General features: G+C 41.4%; 1 protein-coding gene across 4 annotated transcripts in view; it reads left to right on the top strand.

Annotated features, from left to right (window-relative positions):
* Positions 1-228: 228 nt before the first annotated feature.
* The window catches only part of RIMKLB (ribosomal modification protein rimK like family member B), a 48,570-nt gene continuing 23,730 nt past the window's right edge, over positions 229-25,068 (top strand). The window contains exons 1-3 of one of the 4 annotated variants that reach the window (XM_080575253.1): positions 229-648; positions 1,443-1,952; positions 8,351-8,573. In XM_080575253.1, coding sequence (XP_080431379.1) covers positions 8,399-8,573 — 175 coding nt within the window. In that variant the 5' untranslated portion in view covers positions 229-648; positions 1,443-1,952; positions 8,351-8,398. Of the gene's footprint in view, positions 649-1,442; positions 1,953-8,350; positions 8,574-25,068 lie in introns of those variants that run through there. The other 3 variants (XM_080575250.1, XM_080575251.1, XM_080575254.1) reach the window with 3 other exon arrangements.

A 25,068-nucleotide genomic window follows, 5' to 3' on the forward strand; every position in this document is an offset into this window, starting at 1 on the left:
GCCGTGGGGGGGGGGGGGGGCGCGGTGCCGGGCCCGGCGGCTCGGGGCAGCCGTTGCGGCTCGGGGCTGCGCGCGCCCGGCGCCCCGTCAGGCGGGAGCGCGCCTTGCCTTGCCGCGCCCGCCCCCGCCGCGAGCTGCGCGCCCCGCCTCGCGCCCCCTCCCCCCGCGCGCGGCCGTTGGGCGCCGCCGCCACCGCCTCAGTCGGGCGGCGGGAGCGAGCGCGGCGGGGGCCGCGCCGTGGCTGGAGCGGGGGGCGGCGGCGCAGGGAACAGCCGCGGGGAGGAGGAGGAGGGGGAGGAGGGGGAGGACGGGGCGCGTCTCCCCGCAGCCCGCTTCGCCCCGCAGCCTCCGCCTGGGCCCGGGCGGTGCCGAAGCGGGGGCGCGCGCAGCCCCGCGGCTCCGCTCCGCTCCTCTCGGGCTCGGCGGCGGCCGGGTGGGCGAGATGTCGGGCTGAGCGGCCGCGAGCCCGGGGGTGGGGTCCGCCGCGCCCGGGGGGTTGGGACCGTCCCCTCGGCCGTCCCGCCCCGCCGCCGCGCTGCGCCCATGGTGATTGTGCATCGCGGCGCGGAGCCGGGGCAGCGCTCCGACCTGCCGCCGCCGCCTTCCCACCCCGCGGCCGGGCCGGGCCGGGCCGGGCCGGGCGCCCAGGTGGGTCATCGGCGAGACCGCCCCCCGGAGCACCGGGGTGTGGGTGCGGGTGTGCGTCTGTGTGTGTGTGTGTGTGTGATGGGGGGGGGGGGCTCCGCTGCGCGCCCCCGGGCTGCGAGGCGGCGGCGCGGGTCGGGGCCGGTGTGCGCCCGGTGGGGCGGCCGGAGCGAGGTCCCTGCGGCTCTTTTGTTGTCTGACGGTGGGAGAGGCGGCTCGGCTGCCGCCGGCTCCCTCGGCGAAGTGTGGCAGCGCGGGGCCGGTGAGCCCCGGCGGCTGAGGGAGCATCCCCCGGGCGTGTGGCTTATTGTGTGCGCGGCACCGCTGGGAAGCGGCCCCGGGGGTCTGACACACGGGGATGCGCTCCTGACCCGCCGCGCACTTTGCTCCGGTCTTCTGATTTGGATTCCGAGTGTTCCTCGGGGGGAGGGGTTTCGGGAGTCACAAATGAGTGCGAATATTAGGTTTTAGAACGGAATCTCTTCGCGTGTTCACGTGTCGACACAGATTCACCTTTCCTTCAAGCACGCGTTCCTCAGTAAACGAACAAACTGCTGAAGCTTCTGTTGTTGGTGTTGTTTTTCCTCCCCTCCCGCCCCCCCCAAAATGGGTTTCTGTGATAGTATATTTCTGGAAAATATCTGAAGTTGCACGTTTCACCTGATTGGTTCATCATGTCTCTTTTTGGTTCTTCTTGCTCTCTTGTATAGTACCTTTTCTTCCATTTGAATTCATTTTACTAGGTATCTTTGTATGTTTGTCTGTGCCTGATGGGGGTGTTTCTTTTTCCTCCCTAGGTGTTGGTGTCTTCAGGCTCCTTTAGGGGTTTAGCTCTGAGGAAGTAGAGACACAGGGATTGAATCTATCTCACACACAGAACTACAGCTCCACACCAGTATTCTTTTCCCTTCGTCCCATCCCTCCTCTCCCACAGGGAAGTTCAGTTTGGTAACTGCCTTAACGGTCATTCACTCCCCTTTCCCCCTTCAGAAACCTGCCTTGGTCCTTGAGGCATCAGGTGGACACTGACAGTTCCAGGTGCAGGGGAGCGTTCCCGTCGTCGTTCCGTGCGTGCTTTGGGAGCTTCAGCAGCACCCTTCCCTCCGTCGGAGTGCGGTGCAGAGGAGGCATCCAGAAGACCTGCTTGCCCTCCGTCTCCGAGCGGTAGTGGGGATCCGGGAGAAGGGGTACCTGCCGCGACACGTGACGTCCTCACGGAGCCAGGACCGAAGCAGCGCTCGGCACGCCGAAGGAAGCACCTCTTTGGCACCTTCATCGTCTTCCGCTCCTCCGGCACCAAATTTCTGGTAAGTCCCTTCGGCCCATTCATTCATACAGTGCGTGTGTCCCTTCCCCCACGCCAGGCGCTAGGAGAAGCATGCACAGAGACCGAGCGTAGGGTGGGGGAAGGGAGGAGGGAAAAGGGGCTGCACGCACAGATCGGGAGGGAGAGGGGTGTTTTGTGCCACGCTGCGGAGGAACCCGCACAGAGGCGGAAGACCCTCTCTTAAGGAAAGCGGCTGATGTTGGAGGAAACGTGTGCTTTATTTGCGCGGCCGTGCGCACACGTACACGCCATGCAGAGCAGAGGGGGATGAAAAAGCTGTGAGCCAGTTGTAGACAAAAAATACCGAGGCGGAAGTAGGATAGCTGATGTTGGCTGGTGTTGACCAGCTGATGTTGCCTTGTGTTTCTGGGGGGGAAGAGGGTAGATTATTCCCTGGCGATCAGGAACTGGGGTGTGTGAATGAGGAATGTTGTCACCTACTTGCAAGCATGAACATATATGAGGAAAGGCTGGGGGTGTGGATGCCAGCGTTTTACAGGCAATCGTGCCTGGAAGGATTGCTGCTAGCATCTTTAACATCACTCCGTGCAAAGGTGGGGAAGAGCGGATGAAAGCCATCGCAGGGAGTGCAGTTGCAGGGGTGGAGGGTTGTACTGGGAATGCATGGGAAAGATTAGTGTCTTTCTGTATCCTCTGACTCTTGCAGTCTACAAATCTCACATGGAAAAGGAGGTGAAAAGCAAGCTGTGCTTTCAGAGGTGTGCTTGGGGTTTACCTGCTTGCAGTGACTTTAAATTCTGTGCTGCATGTATAGAGGGCGGATGATAATGCAGCAGCACTGGACAGATTGCACTGCAGCTGCTCAACGTATTATATAAAATGCATTTAAACACGTATTTTAATTTTAAGATTTTTCGTTTTTTAAAATTTGTTCTTTCCAAAGATTCTCAAACAGTTATGTGACAGCTTGATGAAAACAAGTCTCTGGTAGACAAGAGAGGAATTTTTCTTCAGGTTGTCCTTAACCATCACCGTAGAGCAGCAGTGTCAGGAATGAGTTGATTTATGTTGGGCTTATTTTTCTCAAGCAATTTTAGAAGTGGTTTAAGATGTCTTTTTTTTTTTTTTTTTAATGTCAGTATATTTCACCTTGGGTTATATTCATCCGTGAATGAATTTATCCATAAATCTTAAGGTTTTCTTTAGATAATCATCATTCTGGTATCTTATGGGGAACAGAATTAATTGTTCTTTATGCTTGAAAGAGCTGTTTTCAGACCTGCTCTTCTTATGGCATAGGAAAGTCATATTTCTGGGGTGTTTCGGATACTGCCCTGTTCTCACTAGGGTGACACAGAGACTTCCACGGCAAGGATGTGATGGATCATATGCTGGGTCATATGCTGCACAAACCTTAGCTAAGTGCTTAACCAATCTGATACCTGACATTGCCATTATAATTCTGCCTTGAGGTATCTCCCTTGTTATAACTTAGGAGTGTCTGACAAATGGTTTTTAGGTCTTTAGTATCTTGAGGTGTGGCCTCCAAACCAGCATTCTAGAAGCTGCTGTAATGGTAGAGAAAATGTTTTCTGGAAGTATATATGCAGTTTCAAGCCTTAGCTAATTTAAGATAGGAACGAGAGCAAAATACCTTTTTCCATCTTGAATAACACTATTCTGGGAAAAAAAAAAGTATTAAGGGATATGCATTAATGATAAATGTAGAAGTGCAGTGTTATTCATAGTGAGATGACTGCTCGGAGTTAAATTTTTCCTAGTTCTCCATTTCCCATGGCAATCATGGCTGTCAGTCTCTTTGCTCTTTCCTTCTCACTTCTGTGAGATTTTTATTATCATGATCTGAGCTGTCGGGATTAAGCATGCCTAGAGGTATGCTAAAACTAAGATTATGTTGTACCTCTCTGTTAACTGCTAAAATCCATGCAGTTATGTTAGCAGTACAGTGTTGTAACCGAAGCCAAAAGTCTGAGCTAAGGACTAAAAAAAGAGGTGGTTCCGGGAGGGGCTGCTGATAATAATTGTTCCAATAACTTGTTTCCCAGATTGCAGCAGACTCCCATTGCCTACAATGCATAGGATCACAAGTCAGGCAGTTGAGATAGCTAGATCACATCGATTTCTAATGCTGCAAAACATCTAGAATCCCATTTGTAATTCCCATTGGGAAGAAACAACCTAGCCTTGTTTTAATATACAAATGCACTGAGCAGTTGCATTTTGAATAGAAGGGATATGGAACAATCTTTTTGTGTACTAGATACCTTTAACGTCACACAGTTATCAATAATACATAAATGAATTAGTATATCCTAATAATCAGTTCCTTGTTTCAGCTTAGGGGAAAATACTGTACAATCAAAAAGAAGAAGTAGCTAGTCCATTTTTGCTCCTGCTGTTTGGTGTTGAAGACAGGACAAGGAGTAAATGGACAAGGGAGGCCAATCTTTCTTTTGTGGAAGAATGTCCTTAAAGCTCTTCTGTTTGAAGAGAGCTTCAAAATTCCCCTTCAAGGGAAAAAGGGTGCTCTTCAGATTTCCAGATCTCTCTGGACAGCTGATATGATTGGCTAAATTCCCTGTTACGCCAGTAAAACGTATTCTTGTATGATGTAAAGTAGAAAAGTAGCACGGTGACTGCTTTTGCTACAACAGCTGCTAAAGGTGTATTACAGATTCAAGGAATGCAGGAAGAAATAGATTTGCATGTGATGGGGAAGGGAGGAAACTGCTATGTGAATGCCAGAATGAACCTAGGTTAAGCAATACAGCGATGCCACGGCTGAAAGTTCAGGTTCCACCAACTTTCTGTATAAATTGAGAAGTTCACACGGCATCTCTCTGAAGTAGATGCGGCAGTGATTTCTTGGCTAGTCTGGTACACAGTTTGATTTCTGTTACAGAACTTTGATGCCACCCTTTTACCTCTCCCATTCTGTTTTATGCAGCTAAGTCTATATTTTTTTTTCCTTGTTGCTTTTTGTTCTGTAAATCCATTAGTTATTGAAAAATTCCACTTAAATTGACTGTAGTAACTTTGAGGAAAAACTGCATTTAAACTGGTTGTCTTGAAGACTTTTAAACATCTGCTCTTCCCCATATATATATTTTGTAATAGGTGTTCACATGGATTAGGAAATACTTAACGCACACCCAGCATTGTCTCAGGCTATGTCTTTTAAATTGAAATGGCTGGAGTTGGTTTTCAGGGAAAAATTCTGGAAATCCAACTTGAGAGCTTAATATTCTTGTGCATCTGATTGCAAGGCAAGCTTTCCTCCTACAGACCATTTTCTTGAGGATGTGGGAGGGATTGTTAAGATGTTTGGGTTAATAGGGTAAATTGCAGGTTTTGTGTTCCATGAGACTTCTTACATGATCAAAATAGAGATTATAAGGAGAGGCTGAATTCAGTAAGTAGATTCTGTTTTTAGGAACAGAATGGTAGGTTGATGGGAATATTACTCTTGGTGGAAGAAAATTGGTATTGGTTAGGAGGTCAAGGACCCTATAGTATGGATTACACATTTATGCCCCTGCCACAGACTTAAAGCTTGATCTAAAGTGAGTTCCTTAATCTTTATGTCAAGACCTAAGGTTGCAACCTGCCGATGTTATGTTGAGATGTGAGCCTTAGCCTTAGTATAGACATTTATAAAACTTTCAAGATTTCGAAAAAATAGACGAACTATTAGGAGGGAGATGAATACATGTACAAGGTATTTTTGATATGGTTGATGGTTTAATATGGTAGTTGGATTGGAGTGCTCTAGCTCCTTACAAAACAGAAGAAAGATGGAGAGAAGAAAAGGATATCTATATATCCTTTATATATAAAAAGAAAACATATATATATTTGTTTTCTTTTTTCTTCAACGCTTTGCTGATTTTTAAGTAAGGAAGTGCTGAAATGGCAATCAGGGGAGGTGATGGCATAATTTCCACCGATTTAAAGGGTTAGAATTGGGGCCATGTAGAAAAGAGATGTAAGAAAAATGGGAGCAGATCTCTGTTGGCAAAGAAATCATGTTAGTAGCAAGCAAAAATAGGGAGAAGGTTGCAGTACAGAACATACATGCTCTTTTGTACCAGTGTTAGAACCAGTACCAAGAAAAAAAATGAACAAACATAAAAACCTCACAACAAAACAAACCAACAAAAAACAGCCTGAAGATTTATAATGGCTTCCGATTTTTTTAAAACCATGACAAAGTCTGTCTAGTATATTTTTATGTTCTATATGTTCTATAGCTTTTTTTTTTTTTTTAAAATTAGCTATGCTATCCTGCTAGATAAAGCTGCTTTTCAAAAGAGAAACGGTAGGTGGGGCTGTTTGGTCTCCCCAGTGATGCATGCAAATAGCAGAAATAAAGGTAAATTGACAAGAAGCCTTCTGAAGTGTGCTGTAAGAGTGCCATTTCTGAAAAATATAGCTTGTCCCCATTCTTACCTGAGGGTGTTGCCCCAGAAAGTTTTCTGTATACTACTGCACTGAGAAATCCATTGTTGAGAAAACCAAAAGTGGGGCAGGATCTGACAGTTGTCAGCACTTGCATGCCCAAGTCTCATCTTGCCCTTTTCACTTTCAGCTGCTTTGAAGGAGAAAGGGACTGTTGATGCAAAAGATATTTTTACAGTCTACCCCCTTTCATACCCATTTTCCTGCAAGGAGCAAACACTCATTATCCCGTTGTTCTTGATCCAGCGTCTTGCCTGCTGTCAGGGGCTGGTCTGCATCTGTGATTGCCTTTCCCTAGCTTCTACTTTCTTTCAGTCTGTTACTATGAAGAACTTTAGTCCTCGGCTTTATTGTTTCTTCTAATTTACCAAAGGAATGGAAAAGCAGTCACAGAGTCTTTAGGGTTTGCTTGTTGCCACTACGGTTCCCAGTACCAGGAATAAAAGCGGCCACCTAAAATGTTATCTTTCTGTTGTTTAAGAAATAACTTTACTAATAGCAAAAACATGTTTCTCAATTAGAAAAAAAAGGGAAAAAAAATCAGCTTGTTATAGGGGTTGCTGCAAAACATTCCTTCTGCCCTAATACCTACTGCAGAAACTTGAGCCTAGAACAACACACACACACACACATACACACACACACAGTGAAAATTCGTTGGAATATTAAATGAAGGTAGTTGTATACCTGTAGTCTTGTCTGTGCTTGTATCTTCTGATACCATGTCCTGTCATTAAGACTGCCAGGCAAAATGACTGTGCCTATCTGAGAGTTCAACTCTGTTTAAAAATCACGTAAGTATATGTGAAAACAATGATTTTTACCTCTTTGTTTTAATAGGAAGATTTAAAATATGTGGCAGAAAACAGCCCTGTTTTTTTCCAGAATTCTTTTTCCTTACACCATGCTGCTTCCTGCTTTTGTTTAAAAATATGCAAATGAGTGTATTTTTTCTAGTCCATTAACGTATCTGTGATTGTTTTGCAGCTTTTGAAATACTTTAGTATATAGTCAAAACCAGTCAAAGTCCTCTATGTTCAAATCAAGAGGAACACTACCTTGCTTTTATCACTTCTAATATTGAAATTCTCTAATGTGAAGTGTTCTTTATGTCTTTGGTGTTGAATTCATTAATGCTGTTTATATATAAAGGTTATTTTTCTTTTTGGAGCAAGGAAGAGGGCTAACACTCAGATTTAAGCCTTGATTCTGCTTTAGGTTACATTATTGTTTAGTAATAACATTATGTTGATGCTCCTTGTTCCATCAGCTTTCCAGCGCTGTTATGCATAATACTAAATATATTTCACAGTAGTTGTGAAATATTTGTAAGAATGAATCAGTCTTGAAATACTACTATAGAAAATTCTGTTTTGATGCGTTTCATCCTTTCTTGTCCGGGCTACTTTTCTAACAGAAAGAATTTGGTTGTCATCTGTTTTCTATATGTTGGAAAGAGAATCCACCTGTTTGTAGGGTGTAAAGCCTATCACAGGTGTTTTAGCAGTACCTAGGACAGCAGCGGAATTATTTACAATTGTAAGAAATTATCCCAAATGTTAAGTTGAATTTCTAGCCTTCAGAGATTGCCACTCAAGACGTTTTCAGTCTCTGGCATGCTTCTTGGTTCTGTCAGGAAAGGGGGGTGGTATTACTGCTACCAGTAGTTAGGTCAAATGTATACTTCTTGTGGATGAAACTAGGATAAGAGCCAAGACCTGAATTTAGCATTTGGTAGGTAGCCATTGAATGTAAATGGATTTATTTCTTTTGTTACTTCTGTTACAGATTAGGCATAGACATTGCTTCCCCACTTGGAGGTTGCAAGTTACACTCCAGTGAAAAGGACTGACAGAGGGAATAGGACTCAGGACAGTGGGGAACATGAAGATAGAAGCCTTTGTACTCTAACAGAATCTCATCTTCTCCACCATCTAGAGAATTTCCATTGAAAAGAAACCTTGAAGGTTGCAAGACAAGTCCAAGATGTGCAGTTCAGTTGCTCCCAGGCTGTGGTTCTTAACAGACCGTCGCATCAGAGAAGATTACCCTCAGCAGGAGATCTTGAGAGCCTTGAAGGCCAAGTGCTGTGAAGAGGAGCTAGATTTTCGGGCCTTGCTGATGGATGAAGTGGTCCTGACCATTGAGGATGGAAATCTTGGTGAGGATGAGATAAGGCTGGGAAAGTGCTGAAAGGGTCCCTGTAAAAAGATTATAAAATGAAGTGTGTGTACTTTTTGATAATGAATTCCATGTGTGCCAGACTGATATATTTAGATATATCATCTAAATCATGTACATGTACATGATACCATACGCTTTAGCATTTATTATGATAATCAAATCTAATTATTAACTTTGTCAATTTGTGTTAGAACTGCTTTTGTCTTTCCTCTGTAGTACAGAGAGTGGGTTTGCTTTAGCGTGTTGATTCCAGGATAAGGACTATAGGACCTCTGAATTAAGACAAAATTACTGAGTTTCAGTTTTACACAGATGCTTCAAGTTCATATATCATATTTTAAAAGTTTTAGGGGACTTTTGTCCTCTGTTTATGTTCTGGGTCCAAGATATCAAACACATATGAACTAAAATAAAAGGAATTTTCAGTGAACAGTACAAGCTGTTAGGGCGGTAGAGGTAATAATGTGACATAAGTAAAGCATGCTGCTGTACAGGTGGGTATTTATTAAGAAAAGAAAGGGACTGGCATATAAAGTATGCACATCAGAGTAATTTGAGCTATTACTACAACTTACGGTATTTTAAACTAAATTGTAACATTTTTATTCTGTTTTCTGATTAGCTTTTTTTTGGTGGTGATTAAAAATGAAAAGACATTATAGTGAGTTAGAAGTGTTAAGTAAAACAATGCTGTAGATAGTAAGCTTATGTTACAGGAAGAATACCACCAGTCAATCTTCTTAACACTATTATAATGTTTTTACAAGTTTTTTAGTTTGAGTTTCCTAAAGGAAGGAGACTGCAGTTGTTTTGCATGTGTACCTCTTCCATTCCTCTTCCTAATGTATCACTCAAAAAAATATCATTGGAGATCCAGGAAAGAATTACATTCCTGCGAGTTGTGTTTGAATAATTTCTGTGTAGGAAGAAGATGTACAGGTACCCACAGCCTGAAGAAGAGGCTGCCACGTTAGCTAATGCTTTGTTTCTTATTGAGGAATCTATATAGGAGGGAAAGCTTAAAGCTGACTCTGGGGATAAGCTTTGGTCAGTGTTTGTTGTACTATATTATAACATGAAGCAATCAAGGATAAAACAGAAATGAGTTGGAAAATGAGTGTCTACTACTAGAAAATGAGTGTCTACTACTACACACCATTCTTCTACTAAACATTCCTACTACTAAACTTTCATTTTGTTAGTTTTTTGTTAATTTGCATTGTTAGTTTTTATTTATTTATTTTATTTTTTATTCTGAGATGTCAGAGACTTTTTAATCAGAGACTTGAAATTCTGCAGGACGTCTTCAAGTCAGAGAAACTTCTTGTCAGGAAGTCTGAACATCTTTTTGCCTTGAGTATGCAATGCTCTGGACAGTATGTTCTGATAAGGCAGCCAACCAGAACTGTGGCTGCAGTCAATAAGATTCGTAGTTTTTGCTTCAGCTTTTCAGTACTGTTTTTATTTCCTGGTGATATTTTCTTTCCTGTCTTCTGCCTGTATTTGGAGTATTAGTTATGGTAAGCACGAACTGTGGTCCTTTCTGTTCTCTTCCATTTAATGCTGCAAGAAGAAAAGATAAAGTATGCAAATTGGAGAACTAATACCAAGAAATGTATAGTGTAAGAATGAGAAAAAAATAAGGAAATAACTTGAAAGAAAAAGAAGAAAAAGGAAATTTGTTTTCATATGTGTTCATTCAAAACTGTGTAAGTAACTAACCTTTTCAAAAGAGCAAGTTTAAACACTGTTGTGGATTTGTGTGTGTGTGTGTTTTATATCGGACAGTTCTTTCTCCTGGAAAGAGATGAAAAATTGTGCCCCTTAATTTTTCATTTTTCTTTTTCCCAGTGCTTGTCCACATGTATTGGTAGAGATTTCTGGTTGAGGATACATATAAAAGTTACGTGCCTCATATTCTTCATTAAAGTGCTCAGTTGGCCTAGAAAAAAGGTGTCCTGGAACAAAATGCAGTTAATGCATTCTGTACCCTTTCTGTAACCTGCTGTTGTGTGAGGGGTCCAGACTGAGTAAAATTTTGTGTGACATAGAGGGCTTCGTCAAGAGTCTATATATTCAGTGGATAATACCTGTTTTCGCCTCCACATTTATTGTTTTTGTTGAAAGCTTCGCAATACAGGTCTCAAACTCTGAGGTTAATACATTATATGGAGTAAGTAGTAGGCTTTCACATACTCAAACTTGTGATTTGGTCCTTTTTTTATTCTTTATGGTCTAGGTGATTTCTTAAGTTAATTGTTAAGAGAAATTCAACTTGACTTTGTAAAGTTAACAATTGAAGGATGCTATTTAAAACTTTAGAATGTGGCATTTTCGTACATGATATAATCAGTGATACTTCTGTGTGGTCTTGATGGCTGTCAGAAACATGGATGAAGAACTCAGAGACCAAAAATTCAGCGTAGTACATTAAGAAGCTTGAAGTCATTTGCCTTACAGAGGGAAAGTGGAAAGGACACTTAACTTACGAGGAGTTAGCAGCACAGCAGGACACGTACTGAGGCTGAAAACTGGCCCTTGTATCAATTATGTTGTATGCTTTGATGGTAGAGCATGCTGATGTAAATATCACTGAAGTCCAGAGCCAAAGACAGATCTTGAGCAAAATTATGACTCTTTCAAAATCCGTATGTCAGAGAATGGTAAGAGTTACCATGTACCATGCCAAAGGGAGAGGGAGAGCTAGGGTTATTTCAGTAAGTGGTCACAGCAGTAGCAACTGGGTCACTACTCTGCTGTATTGCAGGGTTGGATGGGAAGTCTGGCTGGATCCCCAGGCAAGCCAACAGCCAGCGTAGGTCCAGCAGGCCCTGCTGGTGCCTTTTCTTCTACAGCCAAAACCGGGGATGACCCAGCATCCCTAGCATCCTCCTGCCCCGGCATTACTGGCTACATGATGAACCTTTATCAGGGTCTCTCTGAGTCTGCCGGAGAATTGTGTGCAGCTCAAGATCTGCATGATAGGTGCTTCAATGCAGCATGAGTCCGAAAGTGACTGGAAATGCAAATTAAGAAATGTAGACTTAGTTATTCCTTTAGGTTTAGAAGGGAACGCTTAACTATTACCAAAACAGGTTAAGTGTACATCGACATAAGTTCAACAAATAGTTTTTGAAAGCGACTATGGCTTATTCCCCATCTTAGTAAGTGCAGAATAAATAAATGGAAAATTCCAGATGCATAAAACAATGATTGTTTTTCTGATTCTTTGGTGGGCTGAACCTGCTGAGGTGGTTACTGAATCAGAAATGTACAATACTGACACATGGGAAAGGACAGAGATACATGTATGGGCAAAAATGTAGGGTAATGTTGCAGCTGTTTTGATTTAAGATGGCTCAGACTATGGTGCAGCCATAGCCTAAGTTTCTTAAGAGAGAAATTCTAGAAGCTAAACCAGTCTAATAATAATTTGCTACCGAATGGAGCAGCCCTGTGCCTCTTCTGCTTTTCCAGCCTTGTTGGTGCTGCTTGCTGTGTTATAAGGCCTTCATTTATCTTTGGGCTTGCTTTCATGCTGTAGCTAAGCTAATCTAACCCAAAAAAGGTTGATCAAATTCTCTGCTCTTTTGCAGGATCTGGCAATTGTATGAGCTGAGTGGGCTAATTTAATGGAACACTAACTTTGTCCAAATATTTAACAATTTTCTGTTGGGATAGCTTGGTGCATCAAATCGTTTTGTGGTTACGCAATTGCAACCTCTAGTACAAGAGAGCAGGGGAGAATGTGGCTGCTCTTTTAGGCAATGGCTTATGTCTAGGTGGATATAGTTATAGATTCAAAGCATAATTTAAAACTGGAATTTTCTTGTGGACAGGAAATTCAGTAGTATCAGCAACAGGTTTCTTTTGTTTGCTTGCTTGGTGTGTTCCTGTGAAGCATATGCTGTTTGCTGCTATAAGGAAAGCACTGGATTACTAAATTAAATGGCTAGTAGATTAGTCTGGCAATTCCTGTATTCATTTGAAACAAATAGCAGATAATTTAGCAAATTTAGCATGACGTTTTCAGACATGCATCTGAAGTCTTAACAGTGATTGCTGTTAAAATGTCTAATTTTTAAGTATTTGTCTGTTTGCTAGCCTAATGATATGACTGGCTTGGAGAACTTGAAACTAGACAGATTAAAGCTTGTGAACAGGTGCACAAAGCCTAAAGGAAGTCAGAATTTTGAGAGTTAGTCGGCAGGAGACAAAATGTAATTGATTGATTGTCTCCTTTTTCTGAATAGAGCACTCTTCTTACCTGTGTGTAGGGCTTAGCAGAAAAATTCCCCACAGATTACACACCTTAACTGCAGAGATACGGAATTTAAGAGCTGTTGGTTGATGAAGGACTGCCTACGTAACTTTGGATCTTTCATTCATTAAAATCTATACAACAGTGTCTTCATTGAAATTTCTCTGCTAGCAGAATAGCGGAGCCAGCAGAATTTTGAGATCACTGAACCAGCAACATATCAACTCCTTTATTGTAGGTATTTGGAATCTCCATATTTTCTGATACTCTCTGGTGGAGGAAATTAGTTTTGAGGAAAGTTACTTTTGTGAACTTCTAAATATTAAAGATGCTGGGCTGAGTTGAATTGGAGAATCCTACAGCATAAAACAAAGTGTGAACCTTTCTTAAGAGCTTCTTGACATTTCTTTGGGGATGTAAAAGCAAGTGATCAAGATGTAATAGTCATCTGTGCTTAGGCAATAATGCTTTGTGCATGATCAGGTCTTTTCTGTAGTCAGGTGTGTGACATCAGGGAACTGATTTCATTGTCATTCTTTTTCTTTCTTTTTTTTCAGAGGAAGTATTTAGAAGATACATTCCTCTAACTTGGTAAAGATTGCTGGTGTGATGATTTAGGTACTTGGGTTTCCTGTGTGGGCCTGAAATCTGCAGTGCTAGTCAACTATGTAGTTTAAAGCTTTAATCTCGCAAAATCTGTTTTTCTTGCATATGATCTGTCCTTCATTTCTAATTTGATCTAAAACAAGTAATGAACAGTTATGGTCTTTTTTTTTTTTTCCTCACACTGGATTAGATAGCATTGAAAATAAAAATGGAGAAGTAAGGATATTTGAAGTATAAAGAAATACTTCAGTATAAAGTATAGAAGGCTGAAGAAAAAAGGCTAAGGCTAGTAAGTAACTGTTTTCAGTGTAATGGTTAGAAAAGCATTCAGCTATATCCGTGTTAAGAGAGGGCTTTTACATCTACAGAATGGTATTTATATCAAAGTCAAGATTCTTAATATTTATGAATCACCTTTAAGTCACCTTGAAGACTATTTTCTGTCATACAGTCACCTCTTCTTCCTGCTGACTGTTTCAGCAGTCCCCTGGCACTTGTTTGTCCAGCAGTGCACCTTACTCTAAGAGCTTTTCCTGCAGTGTGTAGCAAATGGCTCTGGGAGTGATGGAGCAGAGGCAAGTGGCCTTGGCAAGGTGCCTTGTTGAACACTGCAGAGTTGGCCCGTTTCCTGCTACTAACAACAGCCAGAGCAGCCATTTCTTCCACTGCAGTCTTGAAAAATTGGTTTGTAACTCAATAGTGAGAGGTGGATAACAAACTGCATTGTGTGCAAAGGACTGGAAAGGGGTTAGAAATTATGTGAATTTTGTGTTGGTGAAAGTGTTGTGCTCAGAACCACTTGAGACTGTCTCTCAGAACCACTTGAGACTTTCACTGCGGAAATGTGTGCCTTGCCATTCTAATTGATGTTAAACATTATAACAAGCATTACTAGCAGGCAATCGTGGACTGTACAGAAGGTATTCTGGAATGGTAGCCATGTTTAGAGGTAGACGAATATGTTACATTATTTAATATTGGGATGGTCATAGACAGACACATCCCTGATAGAAGAAACAGCAAATCAAACATCTGCTTTATTGTCTTAGAAACATATTTTAACAACAGTGCATTTCAGCTGCAATGTGTTTTGGGAAGAGTTGTTGTTTTCTTTCAAAACTGTCACACCAGACACAACTTTCTTATGGTGCATATGTGAAGATAGGATTTATGGTCTGTGAGCCTAGATATCCTTGCAGTTTTCTTCTTTACTTTCAGGGATTTCTGTACTTAAAAGAATGACCACTTGTTATCTCAAGCTGATACTAAAGAACAAAGGCTAAAAATGAATTTGATCTTTTTAGAATTGTTCATTTTTTTCAGTAAATGTCAGTAGGTCATCTGTGGTGGATCAGGGCTCTGTCCAAAATTACCTTTGCAAGGTAGAGAGGTAGGAATATTTATGCATAGAAAGGTATTATTACGGCCATTTCAGCAGGCAGTTCTAAGGACTTCTCGTTTGTACGTGTTCCAGAATGGTCAGTCAGGAAAATCAGACTTTTAGGGCACATCATTTTGAACATACATGCATGTCATCATATCTGAAAATGTCAGAAACATCGCCAGATTCTGGATTGTTGTAAGAATTTTCAGGAATGGCCATCTGGGGGAAGATAATGTCAAAAAGATGAAAGAAAGAAGAAGGAGGTTTTTCCATACATCATAGTCAAGGGATGAAAATTAGCCTAATGTGTCATAAGACAGTCTTTATCGAGAGTATGGCTGGGGGTTTCCCTCCCATTTTTCCAGCTGTTCCTGTGCTAGTGGGAATTCATCCAGATGCATCTATGAATAAAACGTGGATTTTTTTTTCAACTAAGTTTTACTAGTGACTAATTTGGCTTCCAAATGGTAGGAATACGTTTGAATGAAAAGAGGGGGAGAGAAATGTGCTTCTTCTAAGGTCAGGTAAAAAGTAATCCAGTGGAATACTTGTAGGCTTAATGTGAAGGAAGTTTCTTCTTTCTCTGTTTCTTCCCATACCTAAATACATGATGTTGGATGATAGAGGCAGAAGTATTGGAGAATAGGATATACCCAGTACTGGCATAGTGGAAAAATGAGTATCAGATGAGGCAGACTAGTAGTTTTGGCAAGGACGACGTAGAAAGACTAAACAGGCCTGTTTTCTCTTCTGTGTTTTTAGCTGAGAAGGTGGGTGGGTTGCACTGAGACAATAAATAAGGTAGATTATTTTGTTTATGGTCATAGCATAATGCAATGTCACTGAAATAATATGCTCAAAATCCATGCTATCACGGGGATAAATGGGTTTAAGCTAGCCCAAGCCAGTTGCTCTCTTCAAATTTCTTTTTAATTAGTTGTTCTGTTTTTATACTGTAGGTTGGGCTGAGCTCTGTCTGCTGCCTGGTGCTGGTCTAGCTGACTCAAGTAGACATTGATGCTCCTGACTCTCTCCTGGTCAAAAGTTTACACAACCTAGTCATCTGAGAGTCAGCTGATCCCTGTAACTGTTACAACTCTTTATCTTAAATCCTTTCTTGTAAGATAAGGTCAGCTTTCCTTACAACAGGTCTGGGCAATCCCTACGTTCTTCAAAGAGCTTCATGGGCATGTTGCCCTTACCCATCTCCTCTGAGCCTTCTGAGGAGATTATTGATCCATTATGGGGAAGAGAAGAGCTAGCAGCATAGAGAATTTGCAGTTTGGGGCATTTGCCTGCATGTGAGAGACTTTTGTTAAGTGCTCTAGGTGACCCTGCTTGAGCAGGAGGGTTGGACTAGATGATCTCTGGAGGTCCCTTCCAACCTCAACCGTTCTGTGATTCTGCCTAAGATGAGGGTAACAATGGAATATCAGTGTGTTTTGTCCAAGGTTTAGTAGAAATTTAGTAGATATTTGCTTTATATAATACAGAATGTACTGATACGAAGAGAGAGAGACCAACTTAAGAATACCGTGTAGCCTGATGACTGTCAGTATTTGGGTAAAGTCTTCAATATCCAAATAGCTGTCCGTGAATGAAGAGGTACTGCAATATCTCCACCACTACCAAATGGTTATTGTGCAAAGTGCCAATATCCCTTTGTGAACCCAGTGTGAAAAGTCAAGCTGCTTCTGAATTTCTTTTTATGTTTCAGATACTACTGTGAAAGTCTTGAATTAATCCTATTGCTTTCCCCTATACCTAATAAAAAATACTTCATTTTACATTTAGCTTTCAAAGCTTCTTAGAATACCCAATTGAGTATCATCTGAGAATTTAATTTTTGGAGGGAATCTTTACTTGGGTATATTACAACAAATTAGATTTGTTACTCAAGGGAATTATGGCCTTCAGTGTTTTTGTTAGTTTGTTGTTGCTATATTGGGAACATTTGTTCAAACAGTATTTTTACAAAGTGAAAATGCCATATATGATGATGGAACAAAAATGTGTATGTTGTTTCAGTATAGACAAGTCTGACAGTAGTAGTAGTTTATTTTTGGAGACTGAGATCACATTTTTTTTTCAGTTTAAATGCTATGAAACACTGTAATTGTTTGACTCAGTAGTCTCCAAATAATTTTTATCTGAAAACCTCAGGGCTTTTTAAAAACACAGATTAAATCCTCAGTAATATTCTTATAGAATGAGTGCAATGGTTTGCTATGTTAACCAATGTACAAACAATATATGGGACAGTTAAAAGGCTTGTCTAAGTCGCTACAGTTAAGTCAGTTAAGTAGACTTAATCTACCCCTGTGACTAGATTACTAGCTGCTTGCTTCTATATACTAAGACCACTGTTTCTAACTTAATTTACTATTTTTCTGTTTTGATGTCTGAATGGGTCACCTAACTGTTGCAATTGCTGGTTTAGTGACGTTATGCTTACTTCTGAAAGTCAGAGGATTTATTGAAAAATACAATTTCAGACTGACACTCAAAATGGTAAATGGATGAAATGTCCTAATATGTAATGCCTTACTCCCTGCTTTCCAGTAAGAAGAGCCCATTCCTTTATCTCTTATGCATGAAATAAAACAAAAATGTTTTCATCTGTTGGCCAAGCAGGTGACATTGATACAAAACTGGTTCTTTGCTTAGTCTGGGCCAGGATATCTTGCATTTAACTACCCATTCTGTTTGTAAGCGGCATACTCTATCTTCTGACACATTGTATAAGGTGTTCTTTTGACATTGTGGATGGGTCTGCCTATCTTAACATTACAAGTGGCCCAACTTTCCTTTTAAGATAGATTTTTATTGTTTATAACTCACATCCGCCTTCCTCTCCTCTCCACCTTGGAATATTTTTTGGAGACAGTTTTGGAAATTTTTAGCAAAATAATTCAGTTGAAGGAGAGCACTTCAGACAACAACAACAGAAAATCTTTTTCTCTAAATGTGTAATGATGTTTTTGGAAGAAATAGCTTGGAACAGAAACTTTGGCCGAAGTGGCTATTACTTGTTATATGTATGCAAGTAGACATAAATTTGTCCCCAAATATTACTCTTTCAAAAACAGTCTGCTTAGAATCTTAGAGAGACTCGTTAAGCTTCACAGCTAAAACTTCTGAAACATACCGCTGTATTATGCAAAGAAGGGACTTCTGGTGGTGTGGCCTTGTCTGCTACAGGATGGGCTACAATTTAAAATGGAGATTTTCTTTCATGTTCATTGTACTCCTCTCATAGATAAAAGACCTCATTGGGGTAAATTGCACCATTCATATCTAGCAGGGACAAAAAGAGTGAAATCGGTTTGGGACTGGGGACTTCTGTGTCAGTGGGGAAGAATCTGCTGAGGAGACAATGTGCTTTCCAAAAACGTTGGAACAAGAAACAGGGTAACAGGAAGGGATACAGTGAAACTTGCTAGATAAGAAATTAGCTATCCATTTCCCTCAAGAAGGAAATTGGAGCTGCAGACTGGTGAGAACATAGGTTGTGTGTTGAGACCTTTCTGCAAAGAGATGCAAACTGAACAAGGAGCCTCAAAGGGAAAAAAGGTTGGAGGCAAGGCAGGAAACTGGGTGGCAAGGGTGGTATTCAAAATTGCAGGCAAAGAAGCTATTTGACAGTAGGAGAAAGCTGAAATTTGGAAATGAGCTGGATAAATAAGGAAAATATAATAAATGTGGGACAGTGAGGGAATGGAAGCACAGAGGTTATGTCTAGGGAGGTGAATCCTATAGGGAGAATGGAGAGTGATAAATCGGGGGCAGAATAAGCTGCATGCGGTAGTTGCTCACTTCCAAAACCTGGGATGGAATCAAAGCTTCCAGAACTTTTCTCTCCTGCAGAGAAACATTCTTCTGCGAGTTGCTCTCATGGATACTTGCTGACAGTAGAGTCCGTTCAGATTAGGTGCTGGTCCTCACAGAGTCTCCTGACCCCGTGCTGCTGACACTTAGTTCTGTCAGCTTGTGTCAAAGATCTGTACAGGAGATGAAACTGTTGTAACCCTTGTGCCTTATTCCACCACAGTATCATGCATGTTATTTAGATGCCAAGTGATGAAGTTTGCTTTTGATTCTCTGCAAATATAAAGATAAAATACTAATAAGAGTGGCAACATGAAATACCCCCAATTTAGAACTTCAAAAACAAGTTTGGATTTTTGTGTCCTTTCTTGTAGATTTGTTTTTGGATACATTTTAAATTGTTTGATCACATGCTACTTTTTCTTCAGCCTCTTTAATGTACAGGGTGGTTCTACTCTGGGAACATAAATTATGGCATAGTGAAGGAGAGGGCAGCTTGTAGGAGGCTTTCTTTTTTTGTTATAGGAATTGGTGACAATTGAAGTGGAACATTGCTGGAAGACAAGTATGGTGATTTAAATTGAACCGTGCATACATTGCCTTTAATTGCACGTTTTTCCATTTTCTGAGTTCCCAAACTTTGATTACTAAGATAAGCTTTGTGAAAGTGCTGAATACTTGCATACACAAACAAGATAAATCAGAGCGGCACTGGAAACTGAGAAATCATAGTCTCTCAAATGTAGCATCCAAAATTACTTCTTTACCTCTTATCTCTGGGTTTCTCATCCCTTTATAGGAAATCAGTAGAACACTCACTGGTTTCCTGTGGTGTCAACAAAATAAATAAAGATTGTGAAGCACTCAGATGTGACTGTGATAAGCGGAATAGAGAAGACTTTTGAAAAAATTAATAACTGTGTGTTTCAACACATCAATCCATGGACTAACTAAACGAAAATACAGTGCTGAGTAGTTGCTTGTTAAGTGACTGCTGTACCTCCTGTGTACTGCATGAGATAAATGCTGTGGGGAAAAAATAATATTTGATCATGTAATTGAAGATTATGTGAATAGGCCAGCAGATCGATGTTACGGGCATACCCTTAGGTGTGGCTTTTTCTAACATTTATGTGCTTGACTTTGCAGCTTTAATAGTTTTCTTTTAATGTAGTTTTTTAATGTAATATTGTATGCATACATTTTTTGTAATCGATGTATGTGCAGTCACATACAGACTAGCTGGATGCTTCAATGCTGTTTACTAGCAAGGCTTTGGAAAATGCAGATAGAGTAAAAAACAGTAGTGATGTAGTGATAACCTTTCATTTGTGTAATCCAATATCCTGTCTTTGAGTAATGGCCACAGAAGTATTTACATTCAAAAATGTGTCTGTCATTGAGACTGAGGAATCCCTTCACCTTGAGAGGCTGTGCTTGTACCTTGTTCTCTCTTGTACTTGTTTTATGAATTTGTAAGTTGGTTAGTCACCATTGCTACTGTACTTCTCAACTGCTTTGGAAAATGACTTGTTCTATTACTGGGAGTTCTTTTTGTTTGAGTTCTTTTGACAGCATGTCTTTCAGCGCGCTCAAATGTTTCATGTTTTACGAGGTGCCATGCAGGTCATATTTCATGATAAAGAACATCTTATATTCAGTTAAGTACACATATCTGTATGTCTGTGTGTTTATATATATATATAATCATATGTATATATGTATAAAAACATGTATATGTACACATTACTTCTGCATATCAACTTGAAGTATTGGACCTTCTGTTCCTGAATGAATAACAGACCCACAGATGAGCTACAATCTTAGTTCTGTGGCCAGGCAGGATGCTGTGCTTTAAGTGGAGAAATTTTAATATGAAGCAGCAAGAGAATACCAGTACATATGAATGAGTCTGGCATGGCAGAGACAGTCAGTTGTTATGGTCCTGAAATAAATTTTTTAGGAGTTCAGGATTTTCTGCATGAAACACATGTATCTTTTAGCTCAGAAAGGAGAGCTGAAAGAAAGCTGTCCTTTTTTAGCTATAAAAAGTAGAGACATCCATAGAAAGTAGTAGACATCCAAATCAGATTATGCTATACTTCTTAATGTTGTTGAGGGTTGGCTTTCATTCCTATAGCATGCCCTTTCCTCCTCAGTGAAGAAGGTCTTTATTAATAAACAAAAGAGTCCAAATCAGGTTCTCTTGCTAGCGATACTGAGTATCCCTGTTTCCCTGACTCAGGTGTTATTTGTAAATGTCACTTATACTGGGATTAAAATTTTAACTATTCTTTGCCTGGGTTGCAATCCATCTATTGCCATCTTGGCTAATTCCTAGTGAGACAGACTTTTGGTACTTGTACCTTAAAAAATCATGAAAAGGTTGGAATAGCTCTTACTTGTTCCACAAAACCAGGCTCGAGCTCAGCTCAGGACCTAATGGTGACTAACATTTGTGCCACTGACAACCTCTTGCACCTGCATGTAAAGGAGTATATTGTTGGATGACTACTTGCACTAGGAGGATGGAATAGTGGTGAGAAATGTTTTTTTTTTTCCTTATTAGCTTAACAATGAAAATTTTACACTTTTTTTTTCCCTTTGTTTGATTTTCAGACAGGGTTTGCCTGTACCCATGTACTGAATTTCTTCTTAAATAGCATTCCAGATTTCACTGTCATCAGGGAATCAGGCCGTGTCTCTTCTTTCCTGCCCAACCATCAAACCTGTGGAAGGGAGGCACTTTCTGCTTTCATCTTAGAGAACTTTCCTTTTATTTTTTTAATGACTGTATTAACTTGTCTAATGATCTTGAAAGAAAGGACATTTCCCATTGTACCCACAAATCTTGTTTGAGCTGTGAAAGAGCGCACTGTGGAATATACGTCCTACTCTTGCAGCCACATAAGAAGCCAGGCACACCATAGGAGAATACTACAGAGAATCATAGAATAGTTCAGATTGAAAGGGAACTGTGAAAGTCATCTGGATCAACCTGCTGAAAGCAGGGCCAATTTGAAAGCTAGATCCAGGTTTGAAGTTAGATTAGATTGCTTGGGCCATATCCAGACAGCTTTTAAATACCTTCAAGAATGAAGACTCCACAGCCACTCTGGGCAATCAGCTCCAATGTTTGGCTGCCCTCACAGAGGAAAAAAATAAAAAAATAATACACAGTCAAAATTGTGTTTGTAGGTTGTATCCATTACTAATTTTTGACTAGCTCATTGCTCGCTGCAGAGCAAAGCTGTGTGTATGTGATCTGCTCCTTTGTGTGGAGTAGAAGCCCTCCTCCTCACTTTCACAGCCTTTCTGCAAGAGCCTTTATCAATTCACCACAGCACTCCAGACATGCAAACTATTCAACCATATTTCTGTGTTTACTAGTGAGATCATGTTCAGCTTCTTGTCAGCCAACACCCCCAAGTTGTTCTCCTCAATCCATTCAATCCATTCTCCACTCAGCCTGTATTTGTGAGTGAAGAGTGGATTGAGAGAAGCCGTGAGGAGAAGAACCTAGGGGTGTTGGTTGACGAGAAGCTCAACATCTGCTTGCAGCCCAGAAAGCCAACTCTACCCTGAGCTGCATCAAAAGAAGCGTAGCTAGCGGGACAAGGGAAGTGATTCTGCCGCTCTACTTTGTTCTTGTGAGACCTCACCTGGAGTACTGTGTTCAGCTGTGGGGCCCCCGATATAAGAACAACATAGACCTTTAGAGCAGGTCCAGAGGAGGGCCGTGAGAATGATCATAGGGCTGGAACACCTCCTATTAAGACAGGCTGAGGGAGTTGGGGTTGTTCAGCCTGGAGAAAAGAAGGCTCTGTGGAGACCATATAGCAGTCTTCCAGTACCTAAAGGGGGCCTACAAGGAAGCTGGAGAGGGACTCTATCAGGGAGTGTAGTGATAGACGAAGGTGTAACCATTTTAAACTAAAAAGGAGTAGATCTAGATTACATATTCGGAAGAAATTCTTCACTCAGAGGGTGGTGAGGCACTGGAACAGGTTGCCCAGAGAAGCTGTGGATGCCTTATCCCTGGAGGTGTCCAAGACAGGCTGGCAACCTGATCTGGTGGGTGGCATCCCTGCTCGTGGCAGGGGGGTTGTAACTGGATGATCTTTAAGGTCCCTTCCAACCCAAAACATTCTATGATTCTGTGATTCTATTAATCATACCTTTTCCACTGCATGTGGCCTTCCTGTTCCTCCTTTTTGTTTCCCACACGGCATGAATGCATGAACAAATACTTAAGATAGGCTCCCACTCTAGCTCCACTTTGTCAGAGAGGTTCTGTCTCTCTTCAGCAGTCCCCATTCTTCAGAAAGTATCTTGTGATGATAAAAGCCAAAGCCTTGCTTATGGCAACAGCTGTGAAATGAGATGTTGATTGGGAAGATGTTTCTTCTCCTGCCCAAGCGCTTCCTCTTACAGACAGGATGGAGGAGTACAGTACCTGGGTTCTTGTACCCTTCACTCTGGCCCCTTGAGCTTGGAGTAGCTTTTGATATGTTCTGGTTTTCCTTTGGTAGTCTCACCAGTGCACGCATAAATGAGCCGAAAGGTATAGTAGCCCAAAGGCTGGACTAATCTCAGGAATTTCTTCACAGCATTGCAGATGGAAGCCCTTTGCAGAGTTCGGTCTGCTGAAAGGAGTCTACCGTTTGTCACCTGTTGTTGCCTCTGGGTTGTACTGCATCAGTCAGGTTTAGCTATATTTGCTGCCGTTCCTGGCAGAACTTGTTCCTCCTCACCTGTTACCAAGGAGGACCTTCAGATCTGTTGACAGTCTCTTGCATGTCTGTTGGAGTCTTCTTCAGGCACTATACCACTGCAAATGCACACAAACCGGTTACTATTTGCATGAAAGGTTCAGACAAGCTTCCCCAGAGAGCTGCCAATGAGTAGAGATTACTGGTTGGAGTCACGATAGGCCGAGAGGTAGAGAGAAGTTGCTGAATGGAGGTTTTTGAGATGTTCATATCTTGCTTCCTTTTCGTTTTCTGTCAGTCTTCCCAGGATCGTTCTGGCCTAAGACTGGTTCTCTGTGCGTTCCTCCTTACCCTCTTGGGATGAAGGGTGAGGCAGGATTCTGAAAGCACGTGCCCTTTGTGGATGCTTTGAGGTGAACAAGGTCTGTGGCTTCAAATGATAAAGGTGCTGTATGTCTAAACTGCATGCCTCAATGCTTGCACTTGTTCATTATGGTAGAATGAGTCCAGCAGCTGGGCCTTTGTCATAGTTTTCTGTAAACGTTTCTTACCTGGCACAGTGGGAGCCACTGGAGAATGTACTCTTGGCTCAGGACGGGAGAGCAAAGGGAACAATTGGAGAAAGAAATCTGGTTGACAGGCTTGTTTTTGCAAAGTTGGAAGCTGGGCTAGCATAGTGACCATAGAGCTATGAAGAAAAGAAGAAAAGCACAAAGAAGAAGATCTCGCTACATACAATTCTGCAGTCTATAAATGGCAGGATCCTAGCAATTTAAGCTGTTCAGATGATTGCTGTTGTTCCTGTGACCCAGCCTTGTCTGTTGCGCTGACTTTTGGGTTGATCAGATCCTGTAGTGAGCTGGTTCATTATGCAGTGGCATAACCTGCAGAAGTCTAATTCAACAAAAGAACGGGATTGCTTTTTTGCTAGTGTAGGAAGCTTTTCTGCTTGCCAGTGTATGCAGTGAGTGCTAGGGAGTGGTTGGTACTACATGCCCCAACAGGATTGCGTGTGACTGGAGAGTAAAACTGCTACAGCAGCAGTTTAGGGTGACTTAAATTGTCTTAGAACCACGATATTATGTAACTGCTCTGTGCAGCATCCTTTTCACATGGGAATTTCTAAAAAGATGTTCATTTATCCCCTTTTCTTGCTTGGGTCCAAGGTACATAATGTGCAATTAACCATTTTCCTCTAAGAATTATTAATCTTTTCCAATTATTAGAGGCAGAGTTTAGGAGTAACTAGTTCAGTAGTTTAGGAGTAATGTAAATTATGATTCTGTTACTGAGAATGGATCCAAAGTGGCATTTGGAAGTGAGATTTATCTCATTGTGTACCTGTAAAATGGAGGAACTTGAAGAAAATGTAATCTGCAAATACTTAAAGGAGATTCTTAGAGGAATCTATGCAAGATGTAGATAAATGAACAAAGGAGACTTGTAATACCAGCTGCTTGTTAAAAAAAAAAAAGCTTCATTTTCCCATTTCTGACACTAATTTGTTCATGATAAGATCAGCAGCCCCTCACTGATTGTTGTTTCTTTAAGTTAGGCAGATGCTTATTTCCAAATAGACAAGACAAAGTTTTTGAACTTGTAGTTCAGATAAAATGTAGATAATGATATTTCTGAATTTGTAGGGATTGCTAAACTCAGGGCTACATTTACAGTCCAAAGA

Source organism: Anser brachyrhynchus, assembly GCF_964034855.1.
Source record: "Anser brachyrhynchus genome assembly, chromosome: 1".
Classification (NCBI taxonomy): domain Eukaryota; kingdom Metazoa; phylum Chordata; class Aves; order Anseriformes; family Anatidae; genus Anser; species Anser brachyrhynchus.